This window comes from Ailuropoda melanoleuca, chromosome 13 (assembly GCF_002007445.2).
Source record: "Ailuropoda melanoleuca isolate Jingjing chromosome 13, ASM200744v2, whole genome shotgun sequence".
NCBI classification, from domain to species: Eukaryota; Metazoa; Chordata; class Mammalia; order Carnivora; family Ursidae; genus Ailuropoda; species Ailuropoda melanoleuca.
The window spans coordinates 29889300-29903844 of NC_048230.1; the positions used below are offsets into that span (position 1 = coordinate 29889300).

The following is a 14545-nucleotide window of genomic DNA, read 5'->3' on the forward strand; positions in this document are numbered from 1 at the left end:
CTGACTATGAAAGTCCAACAATTCAGAAGTGGTAAAATAGAAAGTCTTCTCCAGAAGAACTATTATTAAAGAGTTTAGTGGGCATAAATGTATACATGTATGTTCATGTACTTGATTTCCTCATTTCCGTTGTTTGTTTATTTAACCAATATCCTGTAAACATTTTTATATCCTAATATAGTGCTGTGATGAATGTCCTTTTTTATATATCTGTACTTAGGCATTTCTTTTCCTTTGGATAAATTTCCAAACTATAATTCCTAGTCAAAGAATATACTTACTTTAAAACGTCATCCCATAATTGCTAGTAGATTATCAGCAGTTTGTGGGTCCCAGTTTCTGCCTACTGTCCTCTTAATACTAAAGTTTAGTGTTGTAGTCTTTGTCAGTGAGAAGAATACCTTGTTTTACCTTGAACTTCTTCATTAGTGATGTTAAACATCTTTTCATTAGTTCAATGGCCTTTTGCATTTCTCTTTTAATGCATATATAGGCTCTTTGCCATTCATTTATTGGAGTATTTGGTTTTTTTCTTCCCGATGAGTAGGAACACATTATTTTTTAAGATTGTTAACTCATTGTCATTTATATGGTAAACATTTTTGCCTGTTTGTAATTTTGTCTTTAAACTTTGTGTTGACTTTTGCCATTTGGGTAAAAAAATTTGGAGTCAAATTTATCAGTGTTCTTCCTTTATGTCTTACTGGTTTTGTGTTATTCTAAGATGTTCCTATGTGGTTTGCATTTTTAATGTTATGTTTAAAAAGTCCTTCACCACTAGGAAGTCATAAAAGTACTTGTTTATATTTTCTTGTGATTTTTATGTATAAGGAAGCAGTCTACTTTTCCCTTTTTTCTAATACCTACCCAAATATCCTGCCATCTTTTTAAAAAGTTCCCACTAATCTGAAATACACTTTAATCGCAAATTATATATCTGTATTACATGGGTCTGTTTCTTGAGTTTTTTATTCTGTGCCACTAATTGATTGGTCTTTTCATGTACCAGTGTTATACCGATATAGTTATGTTGTTTTGTAGTATGTTTGAATAACTAGTCAAGTTTCCCTGCTCTTCTTTGTCAACACTTATGTGGCTAATCTTCACTTTTTCCAAGTGAACCTCAGAATTAATGTGTGAAATTCCACTAAAACAACCCCCCAAAAGAAAGCAAGAGTTACTGTGATCACTACACCACCATAACACTGGTTCTTGCAGAAAAAAAGGAAAAAAAGAAAAACGAAAGTAAACAAAAAGCCTTAAGCATTGGCTTTTAGAAAAATTTGACATCTATAAAATTTGAATGCAGGAGTTTGGTGTCACTGTGTAGGTCATGTTTTACACGCCTTCTTTATATGTAACCCTCATATTTCTTAAGTTTATTTCTAAACTTATTTCTATTTTATAGATTTTTGAAGAGTTTGAATCTGTTTTTTCTTCCATTACATATTCTAATAATAATAAATTGTTTGTTTATGGAGTAGCAATTGATTTTTGTATATTTATTTTAAATTCAGCCATCTTACTGAACTCTTACTTGTTGTTTTGCTTAGTTTCCTTTGTGAATAGTTATATCATCCAAAAATGACACTTTCCAGTCTTTAATATTTTCCAGTGTTTATGCCTCATTTTCCCCCCTTATCACATTGGCTAAAACGTCTATAATAATGTTGAGATGATTGTGATATTAGTATGTTATCCCGTCTAGTTTTCCTAACCTTGATGGAAGTGTCTGTGGTGCGGCACCATTAATTTATTTTGATTTCTGAAAAAATACTATGTTGTATTAAAGATGGATACTTCCAATGTTATTTGTTCTTGTTTTTTAAGAGTTGCCCAACAATATGCAAATCCTTTTTGGCACCTAAAGGGAAGAATCTTGATTTCTCCTTCCCCTACCATTAATGTAATGAATTATATCAGTAGATTTGCTAATAATGAACCATTTTTACATTTCTTGAATAAACCATACATAATTGTGTTATATTATTCTTTTAATGTTCTGTGGAGTTTGTTTTGCTTGTATTTATTTTTGATTTTTGCATCTAAGTATAATGTGGTGAGGATAGAATTGAGAGTGAAACTCTGCCTGTAAATTAGGGGACAAATGTCTTAATCTTCATTTACCTACAGGATAGAAATAACATTTCTTTTGTAGGTTTGAGGGTATTTTGAAGTTGATTTGTTGAAGTCTATAAAGTAAACTGCAAATGCAGTTATGCAAATATAGAGCAATTAAAATGTAATTTTACAGAGTTTGAGTGAGATATTAACTCATATTTATAGATGGGTTACAGTCCAGTGATACTGTTGTTATGCTTTCCACATTTGTTTTCAGAGAAGGTGTTTTTCAAAATACTCTTATTTTTGATAACTGTGTTTTAATCTATGTTTTGGCAGTTTCAAGTTTTCTTTCTCATGTAATTTGTGTGTTCTGTTTAATGTTTTCCAGCGGCGAGTAGAACAGCCCCTCTATGGCTTAGATGGCAGCGCTGCAAAGGACGTGTCAGAGGAGCAGTCCGCTCTGCCCACCCTGATGTCCGTGATGCTCGCAAAACCTCGGCTGGACACGGAGCAGCTGGCACAGAGGGGAGCTGGCCTCTGCTTCACTTTCGTTTCGGTGAGTACCGTGGCTGAGTGGATGGCAGATCCTTGTTGCCCTGTAGCTCCCTTGGTACAAGGGGCTGAGAGAGACTGCTTTCCTAAAGTCCGAGCACATCAGGGGCGCCTGGGTGGCCCAGTTTTTGGGTGTCTGACTCTCGGTTTTGGCTCAGGTCATGATTTCTGGGTCGTGGGATCAAGCCCCATGTTGAGCTTTGAAGCTCAATGCTGAGTCTGCTTGTGTCCCCCCATACTTACGTGCTCTCTTGCTCTCTTAGATAGATAGATAAATTAAAATCTTTTTTTTTTTTTTAAGAAGCAAATAAACTTAAAAAAAAGTCTGAGCGTATCGGGAAAGAAAATGTGGTTTTAGGTTGACAGAGAAGTAAAGAAGGTACAGATCAAATTCCATTATAGCCAAAGTATGTGTCTAATTAGAAAAAAAAACTTCCAAACTCCAGGCATCACTTATTTGAAGCAGTATTCAGGTCAGTAAAATTTTAGCATGTAGGCAGGCATTCTGTAGCATGTTTGCCAGTCACTTTCCCTCTGGTATTTGGGTGACCTGTATGCTTGCCTTTCTCACCTCTTCACAGTTACTTTTTCCAGGAATATTTGGCTACCGGTTGGCTGTTTTCATCTTGCTTCTTTCTCTCTCCTTAAAGAACCAAGAATTTAAGTACTATGAAAATTTGACCCTACCTGTATTTGCCAAATTATAATGCAGTTTGACTCAAAAGTTGTTATTTTTTTTTTTCTTTTTCTGTGCCTGACTATGTATGGTGTGAAGCAAAAGAAAGCCCCATTGCCCTATTCCATTTTTAGGGGCCTCTTTCAGAGCTGATATCACCACTGATCCAAATATTTTTCTCTTCTGCTGGTTCATTTTCCTCACTTACAACCTAAATTTCCTCTTTATTTGCTTTGTGGATTCTGAGTCATTAATCCACATGCAGTTGTGTATTAAAGGCCATGAGACGGGGCGCCTGGGTGGCACAGCGGTTAAGCGTCTGCCTTCGGCTCGGCGTGATCCTGGCGTTATGGGATCGAGCCCCACATCAGGCTCCTCCGCTATGAGCCTGCTTCTTCCTCTCCCACTCCCCCTGCTTGTGTTCCCTCTCTCACTGGCTGTCTCTATCTCTGTCAAATAAATAAATAAAATCTTAAAAAAAAAAAAAAAAGGCCATGAGAATGGTGGATGCCTTAAGGAAAGGAAATAAAAATTATGAAATAATTAGATAGGGAACCATTGTGCACTGTTTGGAATACTTTCTTATAGTTAACTGCTTTTCCTCAAGAAAATATTACAACTTTCAAATTTACAGAATTTTTGAATCATCAAAGGAATTGAAAGACTTATTATGTGTGAAGGCAGTATAATTTTATCTGTGGGTGGCAAAAGAAACACAAAATAAAATGGGAGAATTGACCAATATAATCCTGTGGGTGGACCTGACAGCAGTATGCCATAGTTTGTATGAGAATGTCATGGTTCTCTATAGTATTGTTCTAGAGAATGTGTCTGTCTGTGTGTGTACGTATGAATTGCATTGTGTGTTTACTATTCACTGACTATTAAATCTTCATCTTAGATCTAACTTTCTCAGGCAAAACCTTGGATAATCGGAGGTTTATTTGTCCTTATATTCTTTTATTGCCTTAAAAGCTATCTCCATTTCCCTTGAGGGGAGTTCCCTTTGTTCATTGCACAAATACTTACTGAATGCCCACTATATGACAGGCATATGGTTAAGTACACAGGAGGGGTGCCTGGGTGGCTCAGTTGGTTAAGTGTCTGCCTTCGGCTCAGATCATGATCTCGGGGTCCTGGGATTGAGCCCCACATTGGGCTCCCTGCGTCTGCTTCTCTCTCTCCCTCTCTGTCTCTCTCTCTCTCTCTCACTGTCTCAAATAAATAAATAAAATCTTAAAAAAAGCACACAGGATTTTGATCAGCAAAACTCAGTCCCCTAATGTGAGCAAGACTTCCATAAAAGGCATGGGCACGCAGGCTGGGGTTGGGTGTACATGGGTAACCACCTGCTCAGTCCTATCACTAGTACACTCAGGCTGTCAGAGGAGTTGCAGATGCTACAGCCGGATTGTTCTCATGTAGAAGAGAGATGGCGGAGAAGAGTAAGAAAATGATCGTCATGTCGTTGAAATAGTATGAAAAGAAAGGCCTAAATGGTTTGGTACAGTTCTGAATCTCTTTGCTTTTCTGTAGTTCCAGCCAGGGTATAAGCTTAGTAACACAGAGAAGGAAGAAAGCAAAAGGGAAATGCTGTGAGTCAGTAAAGATAAGCAGTTTCCAAAAAGATAGGTAAAAGCTATGAGCAGACAGTTTTACAGGGGGGAAAAAAGACAAATGACTAATAATATGAAAAATGCTTAACTTCAGCCATGGAGAAATGCAAAACATAACCAGGTAACACTTTTGACCTATCAAAGTGTCGAGGATAGATACGTTTGATAATTCTCAGTGTAGGTTACAGTTTAGACACACATGCAAGTTTTATACTGACTCTGAATTGGTACAGTCACTTGGACAAGTTGGTAATGTATCTGAGTGTTAAATATATGTATCCTGGAGTCCAGAAACTCCATTCCAGTAAAACTATACAAAGATATTTATTGTTTATAATTTCGGAAATTGGAAGCGTTTTCCCTTCACCACTGTTTCAGAGGAGCTTGGAATGAGGGTATCTATGACCTCCACACTGCTAACCCCCGGGGATCGTTCTCAGAACTTATCTGTCCAGCGTGATTCATAAGCCACAGTTGATGACTCCCTTCTCCAAGCACATGCTCTTCTCTTGGCTTCCGTTCTTTTGGTTCTTCCTCATTTCCCAGACCACGAAACAGTGGAGTGCCCCAGGGCTCAGGCTTCAGATTTTTGTCTACCTTTATTCTGTAGGTAATCTCATTTAGTTTCTTTGCTTTAATTATCACCCATATGCAGAGCATTTCCAAGTTTGTATCTCCAGCCCAGAGCCCTGCCCTGAATTCCAAACCTATGTAGTCAGGTGCCACTAGTCTTTTGTCTATTTTATTTTATTTTATTTTATTTTATTTTATTTTATTTTATTTTATTTTATTTTATTTATTTGAGAGAGANACCCTGAATTCCAAACCTATGTAGTCAGGTGCCACTAGTCTTTTCTTTGTCTATTTTATTTTATTTTATTTTATTTTATTTTATTTTATTTTATTTTTTTATTTTATTTTATTTTATTTATTTGAGAGAGAGATAGTAGGCATACAAGCAGGGGGAGCAGCAGACAGAGGGAGAGGCAGGCTCCCCACTGAGCAGAGAGCCCAAGGTAGGATTCCATCCCAGGAACCTGGGATCCTGACCTGAGCCAAAGGCAGAGGCTTAGCTGACAGATCCACTCAGGCGCCCCTCTTTATGTCTGATAAGCATATCAAATCTAGTATGTTCAAAACGGAATTCTTTATTCTGTCCCCCTGCTCCAAACCCATTTCTTCCAAGGCCTTCCACATCTCAGTAACTGTCAACTCTCCTTCAAATAGTTTAAAAACCATGGAGTCATGCTTGTCTCTTCTCTTTATTTTATATCCCCATTACAAATCCATCAGCAAATTACTTACTGTTGAGAATATGTTCAGAATCCTACCACTTCTAACCCCTTCACTACTGCTACTTCAGCTAAACCGTGGTTTCCCGCTGAAGTTATGGTACTAGCCTCCCAGCTGGATTCTTTTCTCCGACCTTTGTTTCGTTTTAATCTATTCTCAGCAGATCAGAGTGATTCCGTCACGCCTGCTCAAAGGTGCTGAAAATGGCACATAAAGCCCTTGCATGGGCTGTTTCTTCCCATTGTACCATTCCTTACCACCCTCTCCCTTCTCTACCGGATTCCATCTACACTGGCTACCTTGCCTTCTCAAAGCTACCTGGCATGTTCTCACCTCAGGCCCTTTGCACTTGGTGTTGCCTTTGCTTTAACATTCTTCTCCCCCATAGTAAGTAAGCATGCCCTGCTCCCTCTCAGTTCTCTAGTCTCTACTTCAGTTTACCCTATTAGAAAGGCATACCGTAGTTCACTATAGGAAAGAGCAACTCCTCCCTGCCCACCCCACACAGAGCCTAGCTGCTGTGTCCTACTTTTTCTCCTTAGTCTTATCACCAGCTGACCTGCTATAATTTACTTCTTTGTCTGACTCTTCCCCCCTCCCCCACTGGAATACAAACTCCATCAGGTCAAGGACTTTGCTTTGTTCACTTTTCTATCTCCAGTGCCAGAACAGGATCTACTCTGACACACGCCCGGGGCAATTCTGTGTGCACGAATTGATAAAGGCATCCTTCATATAGGTCTAGAGGAATGCTACACAGTTGACAGAAGTAGTGAGATAGGTATATACAGGTTTTTTTTTTTTTTTAAAGATTTTATTTAAGAGAGAGTGAGTTTGCGTGGGGTGGCGGGGGGGGGGGGAGGGGTGTTGGTAAGAGAATGAAGGAGAAGCAGACTCCCCACTGAGAAGGAAGCCTGATAACAGGGCTGGATCCCAGAACCCGGAGATCCTGACCTAAGCCAAAGGCAGATGCTTAAGCAACTGAGCCATCCAGGTGCCCCAAGGTATCTATAGCTGACCCTTGAACAACGCGGGGGTTGGAGCACCAATACCTCTGGTTCAGTCAAAAATCATGCAGTGTAATTTTTGACTGCGTGGAACTTAACTATTAATAGCCTTCTGTTGACCAGAAACCTTACTGAAAACACAAACAGCTGGTCAACCATATTTTGTATGTTACTTGTATTGTATATGGGTATTCTTAAAGTGAGCTAGGGAAAAAATGTTACTAAGAAAATCATAGGTCGCTTGGGTGGCTCAGTCGGTGAAGTGTCTGCCTTTGGCTCAGGTCATGATCCCAGGGTCCTGGAATAGCCCACTATCAGGATCCTGCTCACTGGGGAGTCTGCTTCTCCCTCTCCCTCTGCCCTACCCCCCACTTGTGCTTGCTCTCTCAAATAAATAAAAATAAAATCTTAAAAAAAAATCATGGGAGAGGGGTGCCTGGGTGGCTCAGTCAGTTAAGTGTCTGACTTCAGCTCAGATCATGATCTCAGGATCCTGGGATCGACCTCAGCTTCGGGCTCTGCACTCAGCTGGGAGTCTTCTTGTCCCTCTCTCTCTGGCTTTGCCCCTTCCCCTCCCACGCCCGCACCTTCTCTCTCTCTCTCTCAAATAAATAAAATCTTTAAAAAAAGAAAATCAAAGGAGAAAATACATTTACAATACTGTCCTTACCAAAAAAATCCACATATAAGTGCACCCGGGCAGTTCAAACCCCTGTTATTCCAGGGTCAATTGTATATGCTAGCAGTGAAAGATGTCTCGATATGTGTTGATAAATAAAAGTAGCAGGTGGCAGAATATTATGAGTTTGATACTTTAAATGTTTAAAATCATATTGTTAACATAATTTTATATGGCACTTTTTGAGGGTAAGGAGGGAGAATCCTCAGCAGGCTCCAAGCCGAGCTAAATTGTAAAAACAGTACACGAATATGGCCCACAAAAAATTAAAGTGTTTTCGGAGAAGAGTGAAAGTCTTTTCCTTTGCACCTGTCAGACAGAGATGTAACCACTATCCACAGTTTTAGATTTTCTACCGATTTACCATTTTAACTTCAAGTAATGTACCTCTTATTTAATTAACTTTAAACAAGATCTCTCTGCTCCCCATTACAGGAGATGAGTTTAACATACTCAAACTATCATCCAGCTGCTTTCTCATCTTTCAGTTTTTTAGTTATTGTCACATTGTATGTGTGTGATATTGGGGTTTTTTTATTTTAACTATATATTTTATTTTAACTAATTTTCTGTTTTATAAATTATTCTAAAACTTGCAAACACATAAGGAGCATTTATAATATTATGGTGGTTTCATATTAGGCAGAGCAAAACCAAGTGATCTTACTGGATTCATGAAAAAACCCATCCTTGTTGATTAGTTTTAATCAATTGAGACAATTCTAGTTGTCAGGGGCTTTGGATCTTCTTTTCTTAATGTCAAGTTTATTATTTCCTTGAAAGCTACATCTTTTTTTTTTTTTTTTTTTTTAAGATTTTATTTATTTGACAGAGACACAGCGAGAGAGGGAACACAAGCTGGGNCTTCTTTTTTCTTAATGTCAAGTTTATTATTTCCTTGAAAGCTACATCTTTTTTTTGGTTTTGTTTTTTAAGATTTTATTTATTTGACAGAGACACAGCGAGAGAGGGAACACAAGCTGGGGGAATGGGAGAGGGAGAAGCGGGATTCCCACCGAGCAGGGAGCCCGATGTGGGGCTCGATCCCAAGACTCCGGGATGATGACCTGAGCTGGAGGCAGATGCTTAATGACTGAGCCACCCAGGCGCCCCTGAAAGCTACATCTTCTAACATTATATAAGATGTTCTTAAAAGTTTTGGTTTTTTTTAAAATGTGCTTTTGTTTTATATTGTTTTATGCTGAAGTATTTTAAAGTACATTTCAGAAATCCTGATCCTCCTATCTCTGAATAACTTAACAGCCATTTTCTAAGAAATACTAACATTTTCCTAGATAGTTGAATTAATGTTATCACACTTACCGTTTATTGGTGTCTATTCTTATGTAAAGTAGAAGTTTCCTCTCATCATCTGGCCCTATTTGGCTACATTGACATATAGTGCCCTAGAAAGGCAGGTTAAATGCTTAGTTCTTACCTTCTAATTACCAATTTTAGTTTTTGAAATAAAATTTTAATTTTTAAAGTAAGGAGTAATAGCTGTATGAAATGGTGACAAATAACTTCCTCTTCGTTGATTACTCTGGCCTCGTGGGTTTTCATGGGTGTGTATCCAAAGATATAATCAGTCCTGGTGTTCAGCTGGTTACAGCCTTTTTTTACCCTTTCATCAGTTGATGAACATCTGCATTGTTTCCACTTTTTGGTCATTATGAATAATACTGCTGTGAACATTCATGTCCAAGTTTTTGTGTGGGCATATATTGTCATTCTTTTATTTATATACTAAAGAGTAGGGTTGTTGGGTCATATGGTAACTATTTCTGTGGCACTGCCAAACTGCTTTTTAGAGCAAGTGTACCATTTTACACAGCAGCAGTGTGAGGGTCCTCCACATCTTGTCAACACTTGTTGTCTGTTGTTTTGATTCTAGCCATCCTAGTGGGTGTGAAGGGATAGCTCATCGTGGTTTTGATTTGCATTTCCTGAATACTAATGATATTGAATATTTTTTTTCATTTGTTTATGGCCATGTGTATATCTTCTTTGGAGAAATGTCTATATAAATCCTTTGCCCATTTTTAAATTGGGTTGTCTTTTTATTGTTAAGTTGTAAGGGTTTGAGTTTAATTTTGAAAAAGTCCAGTTTATCTATTTTTTTCCTTTGGTTGCTTTTGCTTTTAGTGTTGTAGCTAAGAAGGCTTTACCTAACATAAGGTCATGAACCTCTCTACTCCTGTACTTTCTTCTCAATGTCCTTTTAGCCCTTATATTTAGGTCTGTGATCCATTTTGTATTATTTTTTTATGTATGGTATCAGGAATGGGGTCTAACTTTATTCTTTTGCATGTGGATATCCAGTTGTCCTAACACCATTTGTGTGAAAAGACTGTCCTTTCTCCATTAAATTGTCTTGGCACCCTTATCAGAAATCAGTTGACCGTAAATGTAAGGGGTTTATTTCTGGACTCTCAGTTCTACTCTTACCAGTCTGTATGCCTATGCTTATGTCAGAATCACAGTCTTAATTATCGTGGCTTTGTAGTACTTAAGTTTTGAAATCAGGCTGTGTGATTCCTTCAACTTTGTTCTTTTTCAGGATTGTTGTGGCCGTGGGATCCCTTGCCTTTCCCTAAGAATTTAGGATCAGCTTTTCAGTTTCCACAAAAAAACCACCTGGGATTTATGTCAGTTGTACTGAATCTATTGATTAATTTGGGGAGTATTGCCCTCCTAAGTCTTACATTCCATGAACATGAGATTAATGTTTGCAGTTTTCAGTGTATAGATCTCGTCCTTTTGTTAAAATTATTTCTAAGTATTCTTTTTGATGCTATTGCAAGTTTTCCTAATTTTATTTTCAGATTGCCCATTGCTAGAGAAATACAGTTAATTTGTATATATTGATCTTATATCCTGCAATCTTGTTGCGATTGTGTTTTAGTTCTAATAATTTTCATGTAGGATTTTCTGTATACAGGATCATGTCATTTGTGAATAGAGATAGTTTTACTTCTTCTTTTCCAATCTGGATGACTTTTATTTTTTTTCTTGCCTAGTTGCCCTCTGATAGAATGTTGAACAGAAGTGGTTCAAGTGGACATCCTGTCTTGTCTTGTTCCTGATTGTAGGGGGAAGGCATGTGATCTTTGACAGTGTTATGTTAGCTGTATGTTTTTTCAGAGGTGCCTTTTTTGGGTTGAAAAAGTTCCCTTTTATTCTAAGTTTATTGAGTGTCTTTATCATGAAAGAGTGCTGGATCAGGGAAATAAAAATCAAAACCACAGTGAGATACCACCTCACACCAGTCAGAATAACTAAAATTAACAAGTCAGGAAATGACGGATGTTGGCAAGGTTGCAGAGGAAGGGGAACTCTCTTACACTGTTGGTGGGAATGCAAGCTGGTGCAGCCACTCTAGGAAACAGTATGGAGGGTCCTCAAAAAGTTGCAAACAGAGCTACCCTACGAGCCAGCAATTGCACTAGTAGGGATTTTTCCCAAAGACACAAATTTAATGATCCCAAGGGGCACCTGCACCCCAGTGTTTATAGCAGCAATGTCCACAATAGCCGAACGATGGAGAGCCCAGATATCCATTGATGGATGAATCAGTAAAGAAGATGTGGGCGCGCACGTGTGTGTGTATACACATACATACATACGTACATACATATGTACATATGATGGAATATTACTCAGCCATCAAAAAAAAGAAATCTTGCCATTTGTAAGGATGTGGATGGAACTAGAGGGTATTATACTGAGCAAAATAAGTCAGTCAGAGAAAGACAATTATATGATTTCATTTGTGTAGAATTTAAGAAACAAAACAGGAGCGAAGGGGAAAGGAGGGAAAAATAAAACAAGATGAAATCAGAGAGGGAGACAAACCATCAGAGACTCTTAATTATAGGAAACAAACTGAGGGTAACTGGGTGATGGACATGAAGGAGGGCACATGATGTAACAAGCACTGGGTGTTATATAACACTGGTGATTCACTGAACTCTGAAACTAATAATATACTATATGTTAATTAATTGAATTTGAATTAAAAAATGAAAGAGTGCTGGATGCTTTTTCTGTATCTATTGAGATGATCGTGTAGTATATCATTTTTGTTCTTGAAGTCTCTCCACCCTTTTTTTCCTCCATTAATGCTGCTTGTCCTGTATTAGGCTTTTTTACTCTTAAAACATACCTTTTTACCTCAGAAATTTCTATTTTACTGTTTCTTGATCATTTTTCTCTTTGTTCTTTTCCTCTGGAAAGCCTAATAGATTGTGTTTGGAGCCTCTATGTTGTTCACGTTTCTTAACTTTTCTCTCCTTCTTTGTTTGACTTTCTGTTTTATCTTCTGGGAGGTTTTCTTGACATTGTCTTCCAGATGACCGATTCTGTATCCAACTGTGTTCATTTTATTATTTAGCTAATCTGTCTTACTTTGTTAAGTTTATTTTTCATATTCTTTGCTGTTTTTTAATTTTCATAGCTGTAGTATCCTTTGGCCCTCTTTGAACTTTTTATTTTTAAAGTTGTTTTAATTGAATTACCTGTTTTCTCCTGGATCTTTGTCTTTTTATGTTGTATCTTCCCATTTGTGCTGTTGGTTTCTTGAAAATGTGTGTTTGGCTTTAGTTGAATGAATTAGGGTGGTTAATAGAGGTTGTTGGCATGGGTTTTCCTGTGCAAGTAGCATAGTGCTGCTTCCCAAAGGGTGGGAGGGCTGACTGTGAGGTTTGAGTGTCCGGTTAACTCTGGGCAGAAAGACCAGCTCCTCCACAAGTGTCAAAATAAGCAGGGCTTTGTTTTGATGGGTAAACTCTTTTACTCTTTGCAGTACATTCCATTTTTTCTCCATTATATCACTTGTGGACAGTAGGGGTATTGTACTTTCTTTGCTTTTTTTTGTCAAGCCACAGTATTCACACCAGGAGCCATCCCTCCCCTGGACCCACTTATTTTTCATTTTTAAATACTTACTTTTTTTTTTTCAGTTTTATTTAATACATCTGTTCTTGTGCTCTGTCCTGTCAGAAGTTAGTAGTATCCAGTCCCCTCAGTATGCAAGGGGGGATCAAAGGGGACCTTTACTGGACCTTATAGGTTTTAAATTGTGTGGTAATTATCACATGGGTACTCCTGGTTTTTGCAAATGTTAGGTCTCAGTGTAAAGGTTTTCAGGAGCTCCCTTGAAAAGACCCAGCCTGCTCACTGGTGATGTTTTGAGCTATGACTTTATTTCACTTTTTCTGTTGATTTGAACCCAGCTACTTTTGAATGTTTCTTAAAATTTAATGTTTTAAAATATTTCTGATCCATGACTCTCTCTTGTTTCTTAGTGCTGTTATGATTTCATTTTAAAAATATATTTGCATATCAGGAGCGTCTGGGTGGCTCAGTCAGTTAAGCAGCCCGCTCTTGATTTGAGCTCAGGTCATGACCTCAAGGTTGTGAGATTGAGCCCCGCATCAGGTTCTGTGCTGGGCTTGGAGCCTGCTTAAGATTCTCTCTGTCCCTCCTCAACCCCCCTTACTAAAAAAAAAAAAATCTTTGCATATCGGTAGGACTTTGGAGATCCAGCTTACCGTCATGAATTTGAAACCATATTACCTATATGATAGGAATAAAGAATATAGACATCTGGGGAGAGTGTTTTGCAAGGCAGGGATTGGACTAAATTTACAACCACAGTGGCCTGCTTAGCGAGGCCAGCAACTTCTGTTCTTATTTGGGAGACTGTAAACTCTGTTTTCCAGTTTTGCATTTCTAGAGTTTAACCAGGAGCCGGCACAGAGGCTCACAGTTAATATTGAATGAATGATCAGACTTAGAGCATTTTTCTCTACTGTGGACTCACTTGTCACAATAATAGGTCCTTATATTTCTGTAGTTCTTTTACCTTTTGAAGGTATTATTTTCATTTTTATGAGGATTTGCCACCTCCTAACCCGTGTCACACTTGCTCAGCTAACTTTTTGCATTTTTACTTATCATTGGGCTATTTGTACATCTGTTTTTACAGAAAGCTTTAATTTGGAAACACCCCACTGAATTACATTCTAGCCCCCCCATTTGCCGGAAGAGAACTTAGAATCATAAATGAGCACATGTAAAAAGGCATTTTAGCAAAGCGTGTACACCAAAACCTAGAAATTATAGAATAGCCTTTTAGTCAGTCATATGATTCTTTTTTTTTTAAGGGGAGAGGGAGAGGGAGAGGGAGAGAATCCCAAGCAGACTCCCCACTGAGTGCAGAGCCCTGTCAGTGGGTCGGGTGGGATCTCAATCTCACGAACTTGAGACCATGACCTGAACTGAAGTCAAGAGTTGGATGCCAGTGGACTAAGCCACCCAGGTGCCCCAGCCATGTCTTATTGGGTCTTATTATAATTATAGTTCTAACAGTCATATTTGTTTAGAAATACACAGGAGAGGATTTTAAGAGCAATCTAATGATAACTGAAGGAGATAATGCTCCTGTAGTTCAGTGTAATACTTGAGGTTCATGATGACCCTTATTAACTAGTAAGTAAAAAAAGATTTGCTGCATCATAGAAAGAGTAAAGAACATTTTCAGTTCTGTGGACTTCACTACACCTGGTTCTGATCACAGCTTTAATCACTTACAGGCTGTGCATGTTCAGGCTCTGTGAGACTGGTTTCTCATTTTTTACTTCTCTGATCCCCACAT

At 38.1% G+C, this 14545-nt stretch overlaps 1 protein-coding gene across 9 annotated transcripts in view; it reads left to right on the forward strand.

Annotated features, from left to right (window-relative positions):
* TLK2 (tousled like kinase 2) overlaps positions 1–14545 on the forward strand; it is a 106615-nt gene that overhangs the window by 48382 nt on the left and 43688 nt on the right. For all 9 annotated transcript variants that reach the window (XM_034641203.1, XM_034641204.1, XM_034641208.1 and 6 more), the window contains one exon: positions 2453–2620. In XM_034641203.1, the coding sequence (XP_034497094.1) occupies positions 2453–2620 (168 nt within the window). The remainder of the gene's footprint in view (positions 1–2452; positions 2621–14545) is intronic.